Source organism: Sinohyriopsis cumingii, chromosome 8, assembly GCF_028554795.1.
Source record: "Sinohyriopsis cumingii isolate HCF-2022 chromosome 8, ASM2855479v2, whole genome shotgun sequence".
NCBI classification, from domain to species: Eukaryota; Metazoa; Mollusca; class Bivalvia; order Unionida; family Unionidae; genus Sinohyriopsis; species Sinohyriopsis cumingii.
Window position 1 is genome coordinate 52,281,782 of NC_142968.1, and position 15,870 is coordinate 52,297,651.

At 34.1% G+C, this 15,870-nt stretch overlaps 2 protein-coding genes across 6 annotated transcripts; one reads left to right on the top strand and one right to left on the bottom strand.

The window, feature by feature from the left end:
• Window positions 1-283: 283 nt before the first annotated feature.
• LOC149793513 (uncharacterized) lies at window positions 284-14,106 on the bottom strand. 5 transcript variants are annotated; one of them, XM_089967498.1, is made up of 4 exons: window positions 13,989-14,106; window positions 5,287-5,384; window positions 4,777-4,893; window positions 284-1,385 (listed from the first exon to the last, which is right to left on the bottom strand). In XM_089967498.1, the coding sequence occupies exons 2-4, from the start codon at window positions 5,303-5,305 to the stop codon at window positions 1,177-1,179; spliced, it is 345 nt and encodes a 114-aa protein (XP_089823624.1). In that variant the 5' UTR covers window positions 5,306-5,384; window positions 13,989-14,106; the 3' UTR covers window positions 284-1,176. The 5 variants fall into 5 exon arrangements, with proteins under 5 accessions (XP_089823624.1, XP_089823620.1, XP_089823622.1 ...); XM_089967494.1 differs by lacking the exon at window positions 13,989-14,106 and adding an exon at window positions 6,542-6,672; XM_089967496.1 differs by lacking the exon at window positions 13,989-14,106 and adding an exon at window positions 6,528-6,654.
• Window positions 7,851-9,095, top strand: LOC149793514 (uncharacterized). Its single transcript, XM_089969012.1, has one exon. The coding sequence runs from the start codon at window positions 7,851-7,853 to the stop codon at window positions 9,093-9,095; it is 1,245 nt and encodes a 414-aa protein (XP_089825138.1).
• Window positions 14,107-15,870: the final 1,764 nt, after the last annotated feature.

The window sequence follows — 15,870 nt, forward strand, 5'->3', positions numbered from 1 at the left end:
ACTTCAAAAAAAAATTCTACATATTTTCTGTATAAATGTTAAGCCTCTTTGTAATGTGGCTAAATAAAAAATTCACAATGATAGCTATTAGTGTAACATGCATACTAACTGGACTACATCTTTATTACTATAATATTACAGTTCAAATTTATAACACACTGAACCTACAAATAAATTAAAACAATGACATACACATTTCCTATTGATATAATAAAGAAAGCTTATACTTGTTTTAATAAAAATAACTCGTATGGCTTAAGAATTAATTATTTGATGTGAAAAATTCAGACCACCCCATATCCATGTTATGAAATCTGACATTGTGTACATCGGGTCGATATGAGCATCTTTTCAGTGACAGGTGGTTTTCAAATAACCAATGACATTGTCCGACAAGCAGTCCATTATGAGAACAATGAAGTCAGCAACCAAGCTTCACTTTTTATAGCAAGAGCATTTATCAGTTTCCACAGTAAAGCATACAATGTATTTGGTTCATCAACTATTGTGAATAATTTGGAAGAAAACCTTCTTGCACACAATGAAATTAAATCTTAGCTTGCAGCCAACAGCAGTGCTTTACTGCTTGTAATAAACTGATGAAGAAACTAGCTTAAATGCATGAAGCACTGTTTTTAAGTCTTCAGTGGCATAAAAAATGTCAGCTGCCAAATCACACGGCTTACTCTATGACATCTGGATATTGTTTGCTATGTGATGTTGCCACTGACAGCTTATACCACAATATACTCAACAACAAAATTAAACTTTTAAGTCTGTTAAATTAAATCTGACAAAATACACAAACATATCTGTTTGCAGAAACAGCTTTATAAGAATCATTGGTTCTCATGCACTGGTAATGAATCCAGAAGTCTCCACACTGATAACAACCAATCTGAAAAGATGTACAAAATCAGATAAAATACCAACTAACTTGTACACATCAAGATTCATAACATTCAGTCCAAAAATACTGAAAACATCTTAAAGTCTTGTATTGTTTGAAAAATATCAGCATTATAAAGGAAATAGCAAATGTGCATTAGACACTATCTGAAAAGGTCCAGTAAAAATGAAAATTGATATCAATATTAATTTATGGAACTGACATGTTCTCATTATACATCCTGAATTCTGTACGCTGACAGTTACTGAAATTTAAAAATTCCATTGTCAGATACTAGGACAGCATATGATGGTAGCTGATTGACCTATTCCACCTGATGATTCTTCCTCCTGGTGGTCCTGACAGGGTGTACCTAACAGCTCAACTGGATCTTTCTCCGTGTGGATATGATGGGAGAGAGCTGGATGCTCCATCTCTCCATCCTCTTCCACCATGTCACCCTGACAAGTGGCAGCCTCATTACCATTCATGAACACTATAAATAAAAGAATAGCTGATTGTCAATATACTATTTAAACAAAATAATAAATTTTTAGACTTTGTCAACTTATGAGCCATAACTGGAAATAATTACAGATTACTTTAATATAAAAGAAAGAAAATAATAAAAGTCAATACCCCAGACCTGCCAGCCCTGACGAGTCCGCCTCAGTAAGGCAGTCGATTTTTCCATAAGTTTAACCAGTTTTCAGTACAGTGTAAAAAAAATATCAAAAGCCGTTATTGTAAAGCTTGAAAACATAATTAAAAGTTCAGTATTCGAAACCTGCAGCAAAAATAAACATTATGTTCAACTGAAAAGTTTGTAAAGTAAACATAGACTTTATTGCTACTAGTACAGTTGCACAAATGCACATTCCAAACCCTATGCAGCTCGATGGCTTGCGGCCATCTCTCAACTTTACCTAATTCTTATCTTTTTCCATTTCACATGACGACAGCAAACATATCTCTGGCACAAGTGATACTCAAATTGGCATGTGATGTCCAATAAACGTAATTGTGTCCATTCCAGCTTTATATTCATAAGAATCTGAATAGTCCTTTTTATTCATATGTGTTGATTATTAACACTTTTCAAGAGACTTATTTTCCCGATTTGTCTTAAACATGCATCTCTTGCTGGATGCAATTTTTAAAAAAAATTATAAAATCAACAGTTTAATCATGATGACACAGTTTAAAGCATCTGTTAGTCGGTTTCGCTGAATAATTTCACTAATTCTAATATAAAACCTGGATCCAAATCAAATACAGATGAACAAATCTTCCGGATTTTTCAGCATTGATCATATTTCTATAATTTTTGCTTTGATGCTCTAAGTCCGTATTTTAAGGGCAATTTTCATAAGACTTATGGCAAAATTGTAAGGGTTGGATAGTCTGATACCCTACATGGCATTTAAATATGTTGCAAACGTTAAAGAAAATGGCTAAAGCGGACTGGTCATCACTGACTTGATATTACCATAGTAACAAGCAACAAACTGGAGTTCATGAAATGCTTTCAGTATATACTCTTTTAAATGCTTTTGATTGAATATTCATTGCAATTTTTTTCTGATAAAGTTGTGTAATGGTCTTTCTTTTTTTTCCTAATGGTGGCATCAGTAATATAAATGTGAAGGAACTTTGAGCTTGAATAAGTTCATAACATACACACAGACCGGGTCCAATAAGTTATATGGGAAAATCCTTTACCTACCACTAGTATATATAATAATTTTTATGATGCAGACAAAATATATATACAAAATTATGTCATATATATTCAGCTGCTCCTATAATATTAACACCTGCATATCAAACCAAACTTTTAATTACAAATTCTTTAATAAACCATCATCCTAATGTATATGCATACTGTAAACATGTAAGCATGGTAACTGTAGTAGATAAATCAGAGTCAATGCTGTTACAGCCTGCTAGCTATTGCCATTGACAATGGAACAGAATTTTTTTTCTTGCATGTTGACAAAATAGAATGCACTCTTCATTTTTCAACCAACTGTGGAAAAAAGTCTGGAAATTCAAGGTGGAAGATAGTCAAGGTTTGATATCCATGTTTGCAATATGACAATGTACAGGAGTCCCCCTCTTGAACGGCCCCTGACCAGTGGCCACCCGCTCTTTACGGCCAGAATCCGTTGGCACTGACGAGTTTGTTCAAAAGTACCCCTCGCGAAAGGCCACCCGGCTAACACGACCAGCATATTAGTGCAATAATATAAAATATGCCCCTCACAAGCGGCCGCATTTTATTTGAATATGTATCCAGAACCAGTATTTTATTCATAACGTGTGTTAAGTAATCTGATTTCTGTTTCTCCAATTTCAGGTTTTCGTTACTGAAAGAAGTGCTGAGTGAAGTACATTTACCACTAAGGTTAATATTATATCATTTATGCCTCACGAGAAGCCAAATTTATTCCATAAAAACCGAGAAAGACTCAAATTTTAATCCATACAAAAGGGTACGTACATTTAATCCAATTAGCCTTACTGTTGTGTTATCATAAGATGCCCGGATTAGTCACTCTGATAATTGTTAAGATTACAATTATTGAACAGTAGTAACAGCTGAGAAGTGGCAGTATCAATGTACAATACCCAAGTCAGCAGGAAAATGGTTTGATAGCCTTTATGGCTTCCATTAGTAAGATGTTGAGCTTGTTCACTTTGATAATCAGCGGCTATTACTACTGACAATAATTGTCAAAATTATGAATCCTAACGACTGCGAGGTCAAATCTGCGTGATGTTAATGGTACATATCGCAGCCGTTTTGGCTTCTCTCACTTAGTGTAAAGAAATGTATAAAAACAATAGGGTACCAGACTGCGACTAACAAATCATGTGATAAGATCACTTCCTTTAAAAACACACGGCAATTTGTTTAGATGCATACAAAATTGTTTTATCAGTATTGTAGTTGGCAACATGAATAACTTACTGCAAAAAGATCAACATGTCATTCAGGAAAATAAAAGTTCTCAGTTTAGAAGAGAAAGTGAAAGTAATTCAACTGACCGGGGGGGGGAGGGGGGGGGGCGTCAAGGATCCTTGCAGAAAACTAATGTCAGGAAGACTCAAATAAACAATATCGTGAAAGATAATGAAACAATTCTGCAGAAGTGGGAAGGTGAAATGGACAGAGAAAGGAAGATTGTTTGAGCCAGGAGACATTTGCATCATGATTTGAATGACAAGAAAAAACAACAATTTTGTCAGTTGAATTAGGATATGACGACTTTACCGCAAGTAACGGATGGTTGCACAGATTTCAAGTGCGACACAATATTAAGTGTTCTGTCCTTAGTGGAGAATCAGCTGATGTTAATAATGAAGTTGTCGAAGATTGGAACAAAAGACTAAACGATATATGCAGGGGATATGACAGCAAGGATATTTTTAATGTGACGAGACTGGTTTGTTTTTTAGACTGTTACCAACAAAGTGACAGATGATGTGATCTGTAACATAATTATAAAGACAGTTTTAAAACTATATCCATGGTTATACATAACATTCTTTTGAAAATGATGACGCAGTTTGTTTTACATTTATTTCACATCATGCATTTTTTGATTTTTTAATGAAAATATTAAATATTTAAAATTAAATGTAATTGTGACTTTCTTCATATGTATTTACTATTTGCATTTGTCATCCCCCTCTAGAAAGGCCACCCGCATTATAAGGCCACTTCCCTGCTGCATTAGGGGTGGCCTTATAAGAGGGGGACTACTGTATTTGTCATTAATAACTTATGAATGACAGAAACAAATGATTTCTTATGGCCAAAAAGGGGACCAATCGCACACAAATTTATTCCAGGAAGTTGAAATACATATCCTTATACTCACCATAAATTCCATTCCTCCTGAGTATTGCTGGTATTAGGAAAACAGTCATGTCCCACCTGTACATTACTGAATCAGCATATGGCAATGCAAGAGGCTCCACTGTTTGTCTTGCAACATCTATGAAAATATATTAAAAAAATTTGATAAGTGCTGTACCCGACAATTCTCACTCTATTAAATACTGTTAACATGATTGAACAACAGGAACATTTAAGTACTGTTAAACTTGTTCAGCAACAGTCTCTGTACTCGGCTTTGACAATAACCAGCAAAAAACATCTGCACCAATACCACATTAAAAAAATATGACACTCTTAAACTTACGGAGTATAAAAATAGTTACATCTCTATGATGGATTAAATTGCAGTCATGCCTAGTGCAGAGCAATCAAATTTCTAAAAATTTTATGAAAAAAACTAAATTACAACCAACATTTAAAAGATCATTTTCATGATTTTCTTACATCTTTAAAGTAACTGTGCATGGTAAAAATATTTATGATAACTAACCATTTCGTTGACTGGGCATGTACAGCCGACCCAAAGAAACTCCTCGACTTTGTCCACCACGATAGGACTATCAGCAAAAGCACTCATGTGATCAGGTGCTCAAATAAAATTTATCATCAATTTAAAAAAAAAAAAATGATAATATAAATCTCAAGCTAGATTTTATACTGAAGTACTTTTAGCATCTTTTCTAAATTGAAAACAATGCATCACATCATGTATTTAAATCAAAACTCAATAAACGATAAAGATGTTTACTTGTGTTATTTCGACCCATTGTATGCTGCAGATTTGCATTTCTGCAAAAGTTTATCATTTATTTGTCCTTGGGTGTCAAATTTTGCAAACAAGAATACTTTCCAGGGTTAATGCCGACAGGCTGGCTCTTTGGCTGGTTGTTTTTTTCTGACCATTGAGAATGCTCCCTCGGCATTGTTGTTGCTGCAGTACTCTCCCAAGGGTTGGAACAACAGTTGGCCAGATCCATCCTTTATTTCCCTGACAGCAACCCACTAGAGGATGACTTACGTATTCATGTGAACACTGCAGATGTGTCTGAACAATCTTTACTTTCATTTAAGGACCTGGCCTTTTTCTCCAACCGAATGGAAGGATCAATACTGATAATCTGCATAGATAGTTTCATCTTTACCAAATCTACAATTCTGACGCAGAATTGAATGTGGAAAGAGCCGATCATCAGTGGAAGAATGCATGAGAGGCCCTGCAAGTCATTGGACGAATGAAAGCAAACTGTAGCAAGGTATCTTTGCTGACTTTGTAAATAGTTCCCAAAGCTAGCCTGTCAATTGATAGAGGTCACACTAGGTCAGTGTGTTTGTCTAATGGTGCCGTATAGAATAGCTATAAAGGTGATCTGATAAGGACAGAGGCTGGCTGGTGCGTGTTCTCTAGGCAGTAATATTGTTATAGGCTTCAGATGTAAGGTTAATGACCTTGTGATCTTGGAAAAGATTGTAATATGTCACTGTCATGAACAGTGATAGGGTGGATAGAAAAATCTGAGAAAATCTAGAAGTTAAGTTAGTATAAGAGAGTCCATTGTAACCACAGGCACTTGATTCTGTGGAAACTAATGCGTATACTCACTATATAACACAAGGTACCTAACTCTCGCCGGTCAAAATCTGACCCCTCGATGACTCAGATCTAAATTTCCAATACTATCTACGCATTCAGTCATTCATAACGTACACAACAGTAAAGAAGACAATCCCCACCTTTCATCCATTACCATTTAAGCAACCTTACTGATTCGGAAGGGCCAATTTTGCGAAAAGTGTATCCGTTGCTTCGTTTATTCCACACACAGACACAACTGCCTTGGTCCAACTTCCGGTCCACTTCGGAGTAAATGCGAAATGATCGTGATTGCTTCAGTGATTGGTTCTTTCACTCAATGAGTCTTTTCAAACATCGCTGTCAATCGCTACATCTCGGCTTAACCCGGCAAATATGTAATCGGAATATCCACGGTATTTTCTGTTAAGTCGTTTCGCTGTTCCGATCTTTACATGTGCTCAAAACTATGTGACACTTGCCAGGAAAATATTTAACAATATTTCTTGACGTGTTGAATTTTTTCATAGAGCTTTCAGAATAGCTATAAAGGTGATCTCTGGTTGTAATTAAGAAAAAAAAAATTATCTTTATAATTGAAGAAATATTTTTTTATCTTTATAATTGTAGACTTATTTAATTGATAGTTAAGTAATTACCCGAATTTCAACTGACATGGATTAACTTGGTTAGTTCTTGTGTAGTTATTTGTCACTAATTTGCATACCCAAACACAAAATTGAATATCATATAGAATTTACATTGTCAAGAAGAAACAAAAAGGATTAACTCACAGGCATTTCTCGTATATTTTTTTGTGTGTGCATTAAATGATAATTTATTAAATTTTAGTTTATGCAAAACTTGATGATCTTGAGTTATTGTAGGTGCATATTGCCATTGTTCAAATGGGGTTTGTCTGTTAATGACCATTGAGGGAGGAATTGGTGGTGTGGTAAGATGATGTAATGCCAAATTATAAGGCTTAGTCATTGGCTAACACTTGGAAAGGATTGTTGTATATGTACCCTGAAATTGAGAGGCAAACAGGGAATTATGCAAGAGACTGTCATTAGACTCTTACTTGCTGTCTTCATGGGGCTTGTTGGAGGATTGTGGGGGGGGGCAGAGCAGAACTATTCTAGTTCGTTGGCATTGGCAGTATAATTCACAGAGCCAACCAAATTAGATAATATTATGTAACATTGCATGATCATATGGAGTACCATGTGACAGTCACTTCTCTGGTTTATCAAATGTACAGACAATATTGAGTTTCACTTCTCTGGATTTTCAAAGGTACAGACAATAAATGTTGAGTTTCACTTCTGGATTTTCAAATGTACAGAAAATGGATTTTGAGTGTCTTCATCAAACTTTTATTGTGGATCTGTGCTGTAACAACTTACTCTTTGTAAATGAAAGCTATTTTATTTTGGTAAACTTCACTTGTTTAAGCACTGTATATGTGTTTTGAATGTAAAATGAATAAAGCACAACTATTTGCTGTTGAAAAGGCTGTTGAGGGCCACAATATCATTTTGTTAGGCCAAAGTGGGACTGGCAAAAGTTTTGTGGTTAAGGAAATACAAAAGAAATTGTCAGCAGCAGGTAAAAATGTCAGTGTAACAGGCACAACAGGCATTGCAGCACTGAATGTGAAAGGATGCACAGTACATTCCTGGTCTGGGATTGGTGATGGCAGATATGACAATGATGAACTATGTAGAAAACTTCTCACTGATGAACATTTTGATTCCTATAAACAAAATAGTTTGAAAGCAGACTGTCTGATAATTGATGAAATTTCTATGCTTTCACTGAAACTTTTTGAACAAATTGAATATGTATGTAGAATGATTAAACATACAGATTTATATTTTGGAGGTATACAGGTTATCGCAAGTGGGGACTTTTTTCAGCTTCTACCTGTACCTGACCCATTGACATCTGATTCGGGTGAATATTGTTTCAAATCCACCATTTTCACAATGGTATTTGGGCATAAAATTGTCCTTGATGAGGTCATAAGACAAGATGAATTGGATTTCATAAAAGCTATCAATGATGTTTCAAAGGGAGAAATCCCTGATGATACCAAAAACTTGATCTTGAGGCTGCAGAGACCTCTCCCACCTGGAGATGACCCAATAAGACTTTGTGGACGGAACTTTGGTTGTAAAATATACAATGTATACAAACTTATGGAAATGGATGGTGTATCAAAGTGTTATCAGTCAATAGACGAGGGTGACAATAATCGGTGCAATAAGATGTGTGTTCCAAAACTGTTACACTTGCAAATTGGCTGTCCAGTTATGCTGGTCAAAAACTTAAACTCAGCACTAGTAAATGGTTTACAGGGAAATGTGGCAATGAAAGAAGACTCTGTGACAGTTGATTTTGAAAATAATTTAATTCAGTTGGGAAGAGAAACATTTACTGTTTACAGTACCATTGATAAAAAGATTGTAGCCACAAGGCATCAAATTCCACTCATTCTGTCTTTCAGCATTACCATTCACAAGGCACAAGGACTGACTTTAGACAGAGTTGAAGTTGATGCCTCAAATATTTTTGCACCAGGTCAGTTAGGTGTGGCAATAGGGAGAACAAGAAATAAAAAGGGACTTAGGGTTATCAGTTTCAATTCCAACTCTGTGATTCCACATAGCTCTTGCATATGTGAATTTTACAATACAAGTTTATACAGTTTGATTCAAGTTTAGAATGCTGTAGATATTCTGTTTCTTTATTAGAAAACCTCAGTGTGGACATTGATTTTGAAACATGTTCTGATTCTGATAACTCTGATTTTTCTGATGGAGAAATTTTAGAAGTTGATGAAATGTTGTCCACTGGGGAAGACATGCCTGCTTCATCTAGTGACCAAGAGTGTAGGTTAACCACAGCTGACTCTGACATTTTAGAGCATACAAAAATGACCCAACTTATCCCATATGATGCAATAACACCAGAGCAAATGAGATTAAAAGTAACTCTAACAGAAATCTTCAAAAAGCCACTGGAAGAGTTGAATACATTTTTTGGAATATTGTACCAAAAAATTCAAAGCATCTTTAATAAAATATATGGTAATATACAGGTCAGAAAACCAGATTCAAAGACATGGACTGAATATTATTCTGAAGTTTACCAGTTTTCAGTGTCTCAAGAATGCATCAAAATTCTTGAAAATTTCTTGAATTCTGTGCCAAATGATGATACTTTTTTGCATTTGGAAAGATTTTTGACAGAATTTGTGAAATTGTTTTGGACAAAAATACTGCTGACATTTTCAGTACCACACAAGTTACATGTGCACCTTCCATACTTGTATCAGAGCCAGGACAAGGAAAATTAAGGTATATTGCAGGTAGATGTATTGCAAAGAGTAGATACCATAATATGAAGAAAGGACAGAACAGCTTGTACACAAAGGACAAATTTAACTTGGTCAGCCAATGTTTCTTACAAGTAAAAATGTTAGATCACCTTACAACTTCAGCTGTTGATTTGGAAAACAATAGCAAGTATAAACAGACCTTGCACGAGACACAAAGAAGACAGAATATCAACCATGGTCTTACTAACATCAAGGACTCTGCATTTGACTTTTTCTTGCATGTTGACTATAAAAGGAGGCAGTATCAACATGCAGATGCATTACACTGGCATGGTGCAGGGAGTTTACAGTATTGTAAGACTGTACTACTTAAGGACGAGACACTGTTTGAAAACTGGAAGCTGCTGTACATAAAGTTTGATCCCAGTATAAGTGTCACACAAGTGGACGACACCATGATTGCTTCATGTATCAGAGATCTATATGAAGATTTGATAGGTTGTTACAGTAGAATAGGTGACAGTCAATTCAGAAAAGACACCATTTCCAGTCTTGGAAAATTGAAATCAGACAGTTTGAGAAAGAGGGTGGTCATGAGATCAAAGCACAAACACAGTAGTGATGCATTAGCCTTGGACATGAAATATATCTTGGAAGATCAGTCAGAAAATAAACTGTATTCTCACTTAAAACTGAAATCACAGATTTATGATCTGAACGCTGTAGTATTTACTAGCTTCTTGAAATCGGATCTGATTTTGCTATGTAAAGCCTATGGCATAGAAGCAGGAAATGTACAGAAGAGTGGTCTAGTTAATAAACTATGTACAGTAATACCTACTTTGAACGAAATGCCAATGCCATATGTTTTAGTACAGAATAATCCTGTTGCCAGTTCTTCGAAAGCTAGCATTAATCAAGACACTTCCAGCAAAAGTCAGCCATGTACCAGAAAAAGGAACTATTATGGGAAAAGGAAAGGGTAAAGTAAAGAAGAAAATGGAAAAATATGAGAAAAGTAACACTGATAATTCAATTTGCTCTGTATGTAAACGTCATTATGCAGAGGGTGAGTTGTCGATTCAGTGTGATTTGTGTGATGAATGGTTTGACTGGTATATAATGGTTATTGTAAGGAATGTCTTATTGCACACCTATAAAACTGATCTGGGATAATACCAGGTTATCTAATGATGATGGCATAATAATGGAACAATTTATAGGGCAGATTTAGTTTCACATTTCCAACTCACATTTACAGAATTTTGTACTTCTATATTTATGTTTCCAATATATAACACGACATTATCTGCAATTAATATTTTTTCAGATCATAGGTAAATTTGTTTACATCATATAATTATTCAGATTTTAGATTTCAGTAGGAGCATATAGATCAGTGATGGTAAGGATTGCCTTGTCTCATGTCTCTAGATTTGCTCCCAATAACAAAGATAGCATCAGTTAAGATGATTATACAGCTATTTGTAACTCTTATGTTTTGGAATATTTATGAACATTGCATTTACTTGCTTACAAGATGAGCCCAAATGTTAAGTTCACTGACCCATATATGCCTTCACATAATATACAGTCAGATCTGGGTCTTTGCAGTTTATTTGGAATAGTAAGTAGAACCACATCGACCCTGGTCTGCAGTTATTTGCAGTTTGACTCGACATCTAAGCGATTATATATGGTTCAGTGATAAAACATAGATATATCTATGTGGATTTTGAAAGCTAGGTGTTCTGTATACTGTTACCAAGTTTGAAATTAGCCCTGTAATTAACAAATTAAATATGGCATTTTCTTTGTTCCAAGTGCACAATTCAGCTTTTCTTAGCTCACTAACTTATTTGAATACCATACCTCATAACAAAATTATAACTGATACAACAGAGGAAAATCATTTTTTGTGCTTCTTATTTTGCCCAAACCATAGGTTTTGGCAATATTGTCCTAAATTTGTGTCTTTATTCCTTTTACATTATTTGAGCATGCTAATTACTTTTGCTGTCCTTACCACCATTATTGCCACACTCCTCTATTCCATATTGAATAGGGCAAGGTTGCCTGGCTCATACATTTCTTTATAGTATTTTCTCATATATTTTACAAGATGAGATTGTGAATTGACTTAAGTGTACTAATATATTAAGTTGTTTTAGTTTATGTTTAATGCAAATACTCTAGTGATATTTTACAAATATTAAGAGTTGTACATGGACAGATGATAGAAGAATGACATTACCTTTCAAAAGTAACAATCCAGCAATGCATGGTATACGACAAAGATTAAATGAGATTGAGAAAGAGAAAGATTACTGAAGTGGTACAAAAACAGATGATCATATCTCTCCTAGGTGTAATAGTTTGTCAGAATGACACCCATTGTATCTGTCATAAGCTATAAATATTTCCAATCCCTACTGCACTATCTCAGGAAAATAACAAAAACACAAATATATTTTCCAATGAATTTGTCTTATTTGGATATGACATTTTTAAATGACAAGATAGTAGTCAGTAGTATGATGAATGACTACATATTGTGAACATGAAGTTTAAAATCAGTTTTCCAATGCCATATATTTTTGTAATATTAATGATTTTCTATATTAACCTCCCACGTTAGTATTTTGTAGAATATAGCTCAGTGTCTTAGTTTTTTATTCTTTGTAAATAATTAAAAATATGGTATCAAAACAATTTAGCCTCTTGTCAATTTTTGTCTTGATTAATTTTATATTGTTGGACCGAGACAGTTACTTTTGGTATCCTTACCACCATCAAAACCTCACTCTTGTATTCAGTATAAAATAGAGCAAGGGTTCCATGACCCATACATTTACTTTTAATTTTACAATATTTTTGATTATGAAGTCACATAGGTGTTATATATATATATATATATATATATATATATATATATATATATATATATATATATATTTTGGGTAATGGAAATACTCTAGTGATGTTTTACAAATATTAACTATTTATTTTAAATATTACTAAGACATTTTTATACTTACCCACGGATATAATGATTCAGTTGTTTTATGTAAATACATTTTTGTGATTCCAAATTAAGGACACAGTGCATTTATTCAAGAAAAACACAAGTGCAAACATAGAAATAGCCATATCAAATATGTACTTTATCACAATCATGATAATTATACTTTGTATAAAAAAAGGGCCCAGTCCAAAAGTAATGAAATGAAGATTAAATTGTTTATATATCATGGCAAGAAATATTTTTTAAATCTGTTAGAAAACTTGATATTTCGTTCACAAAAATGTGAGGACCTTATCCCCACCCATTTTTAAACACAAAATTAATAACATTTGTATACTGGCATTAGATTTGGGGGTGGGGGAGATAAAGATAAGCCAATTAAGTGGTTAAGTGTGTTATCATTTCCTCCTGAATCAAGTACCATAGGCATTGGCAGGGATGGGTGAGGGGTGAACCTAAATATAAATGTCTAGCCAGAACATACCACGTAGTAATTGTAATTTCTGCCATTTTTGATAGTATTACACTGTTCTTTTTTCTTATAATTTATTGGTGCTAAGTGGATTGTCAAGTCTGTGCCAAGAATAATTATTTCGAATTTCCCTCCTGTCGTGAAATATCTCATTTGGAATGTTTCTTATTTTATGTAAATGCATAAGGGTCATGACCGCTACGATACGCGTACAATATAGTAAATTAGTAGATTAGTTGAGATAATGTACGTAATTTTATTTTCCAATGAGCGTTAAAGAAAATAAAAGCTAAAGTTTAATTTTAATATGGATGGTTCTTATTTTCGGAATTCATTGCTTGTATACGTAATACCCAATAGTCACATTCACTCCGAAGTAGACCGTAAGTTGGGCCAAGGCAGTTGTGTCTGTGTGTGGAATAAACGAAGCAACGGATACACTTTTCGCAAAATTGGCCCTTCCGAATCAGTAAGGTTGCTTAAATGGTAATGGATGAAAGGTAGGGATTGTCTTCTTTACTGTGGTGTACGTTATGAATGACTGAATGCGTAGATAGTATTGGAAATTTAGATCGGAGTCATCGAGGGGTCAGATTTTGACCGGCGAGAGTTAGGTACCTTGTGTTATATAGTGAGTATACGCATTAGTTTCCACAGAATCAAGTGCCTGTGATTGGAACATCTAGACCGGGTTGCATGTTACAAAACTGCTTCTCCCAATCACTCCTATATTTTTTATCCAATTTCTTTTTCTTAGCTGGTTAAACGTCATCAGTTACTTCCTTTCCATCTTTTGTCACTTCTTGCTGAGAAATTTATCCGTTATTATGCTGAGATTTGCTGATAACGTTGGATAAAGAGAACCACATTGTGAAACGATCTCTTGGTATTGACGGATGAAAACCGAAATCAAGCCGGATATGGTAAAGCACTAAGAAACATACCAGATGCAGATAAGCCAGAAACAGAAACAAGGAAATGGAGTATAATGTTTTTGTATAAACATATAAGATATTTTTTTCTCAGGGAGTGGAAAAAATCAGGATTTCATCTTAAAAATTGGGTAATCGGGAGATAAGTCCATAATCGGGATTTTCCCAATCTTTTATGTAGGCTTGGCAGGTCTGCTTTATATAAAATAACTTTTTGACAATTTATTACAACAAAAATATTTAATGAACTGTTTATAAAGCGATATGCAAACGCGACAGTTACAGTTAGAGCGACAAAAAAGCAAGAAATGGTACCCTTCGTTTGATAAAGTAGGCAAAATGGATGAGACATGTGCCAACCTTAAAATAAAATGGGATATCATTCATTAGGACCATTTTCAAATGATAATTTCATGACAATCCAAATAAACAGACAAATTTACCATAGGAATAGTCTCTCTATGATGCTGCCAATCATTAGTCTTTCAAACGTTTCAGCTTTCACTGGATACCTTGAAGGTGTGATAATGTTTTGTACAATTCTTTGTTGTTGGAAGATTTACTTAGGTTTTACCTTTTTCTCAGTTACTGTACTTTTAGCTACCATCCTGTGCAATAGTTATGATGTCTACAGTTATTTTTACTGGGGGGAAAAAATGTCATCATTTGTTCTGTATCTATATTTTGTGAAACTTTACAGAGTTTACAAATGATAAATGGAGCTACATATGTAACTGGAACCTTTGCACATTTTACTTGTAGTCAAATATGAAAACAGAACAGGAGTTGATGTTACAGAAATGTGTTAAATTATTCTTAACCTTGCAATTAAGAAATATTATGAGATATTTACTGAGTATAGGATTATTTTCAGGTAATCCAATGCTTGCCATATTTGTTATTAGGAAAATATGAAAATAGTCAGAACATGGCAACCAGTGCAATACAAAACAGAATGCATGATGGATTGTGTTTATCTCCATAAAAACAACAATTGAGCATATGGAGATTAAATGAGTGCTTGATGCACCTATATTTGATTTAAGGTAATGAAACACATTATTTATTGGTTTCTGCCAGCTTTTAAATGACTCTATTACACGTCTTGGTGTCTACTTTATGTAAACCATGTATGGACACATCCTGGCTAAAACATCAACTCATGGGACACGAAAGCAATTCACTTAAGAAAAGCCAAAGAAGTATAATTAGAAGCAGTTTTACTGAATGAAGGTGTTTATTAACAGTGAAATTTTTGACAGAAATGGCTTATTAAGGAGGGATGAATATGAAATGCATAAAATAAAATCACCTTTCCATTCCACTCTATCACCTCGTAAAACCATCATGAAAAAATTTGGTGGCTGTTCACATTCTTTGAAGCATGCATCAGCCTAGGTAAGGAAAAAATACGAGATCTGATAAAAGCAGTTCTTGTTTCAATTCCATTGGCATCATTTATTATTACCATTCATCTCTTGAAGTAAATACAATGAAAATTGTTAAAGCTACGTTAAAAATCTAAATCACACAAACACATACACACACACAAATGCTCTCGAGACTCTATGTAACAAAAGCTTAAGATAAACGGTCCAAAAGTACTTCCTTGCTAATGTATTTACCATATATCTTCGGACACAATAAAATATTTTTTTTCCTGTCCTAGAAAGTATGGTGAAACTTTTTTTCAACTAGGTCATATATCCCAAAATTTAAGAAACAAAAT

Bases quoted from the DNA above. Each gene is read 5' to 3' on its own strand.
- LOC149793513 (XM_089967498.1), bottom strand. The intron at 1,386-4,776 runs GTGAGTATAAGG...TTTTATTTATAG, and splicing joins CAGGAGGAATGGAATTTATG to TGTTCATGAATGGTAATGAG.
- LOC149793514 (XM_089969012.1), top strand. From the start codon at position 7,851: ATGAATAAAGCACAACTATTTGCTGTTGAAAAGGCTGTTGAGGGCCAC.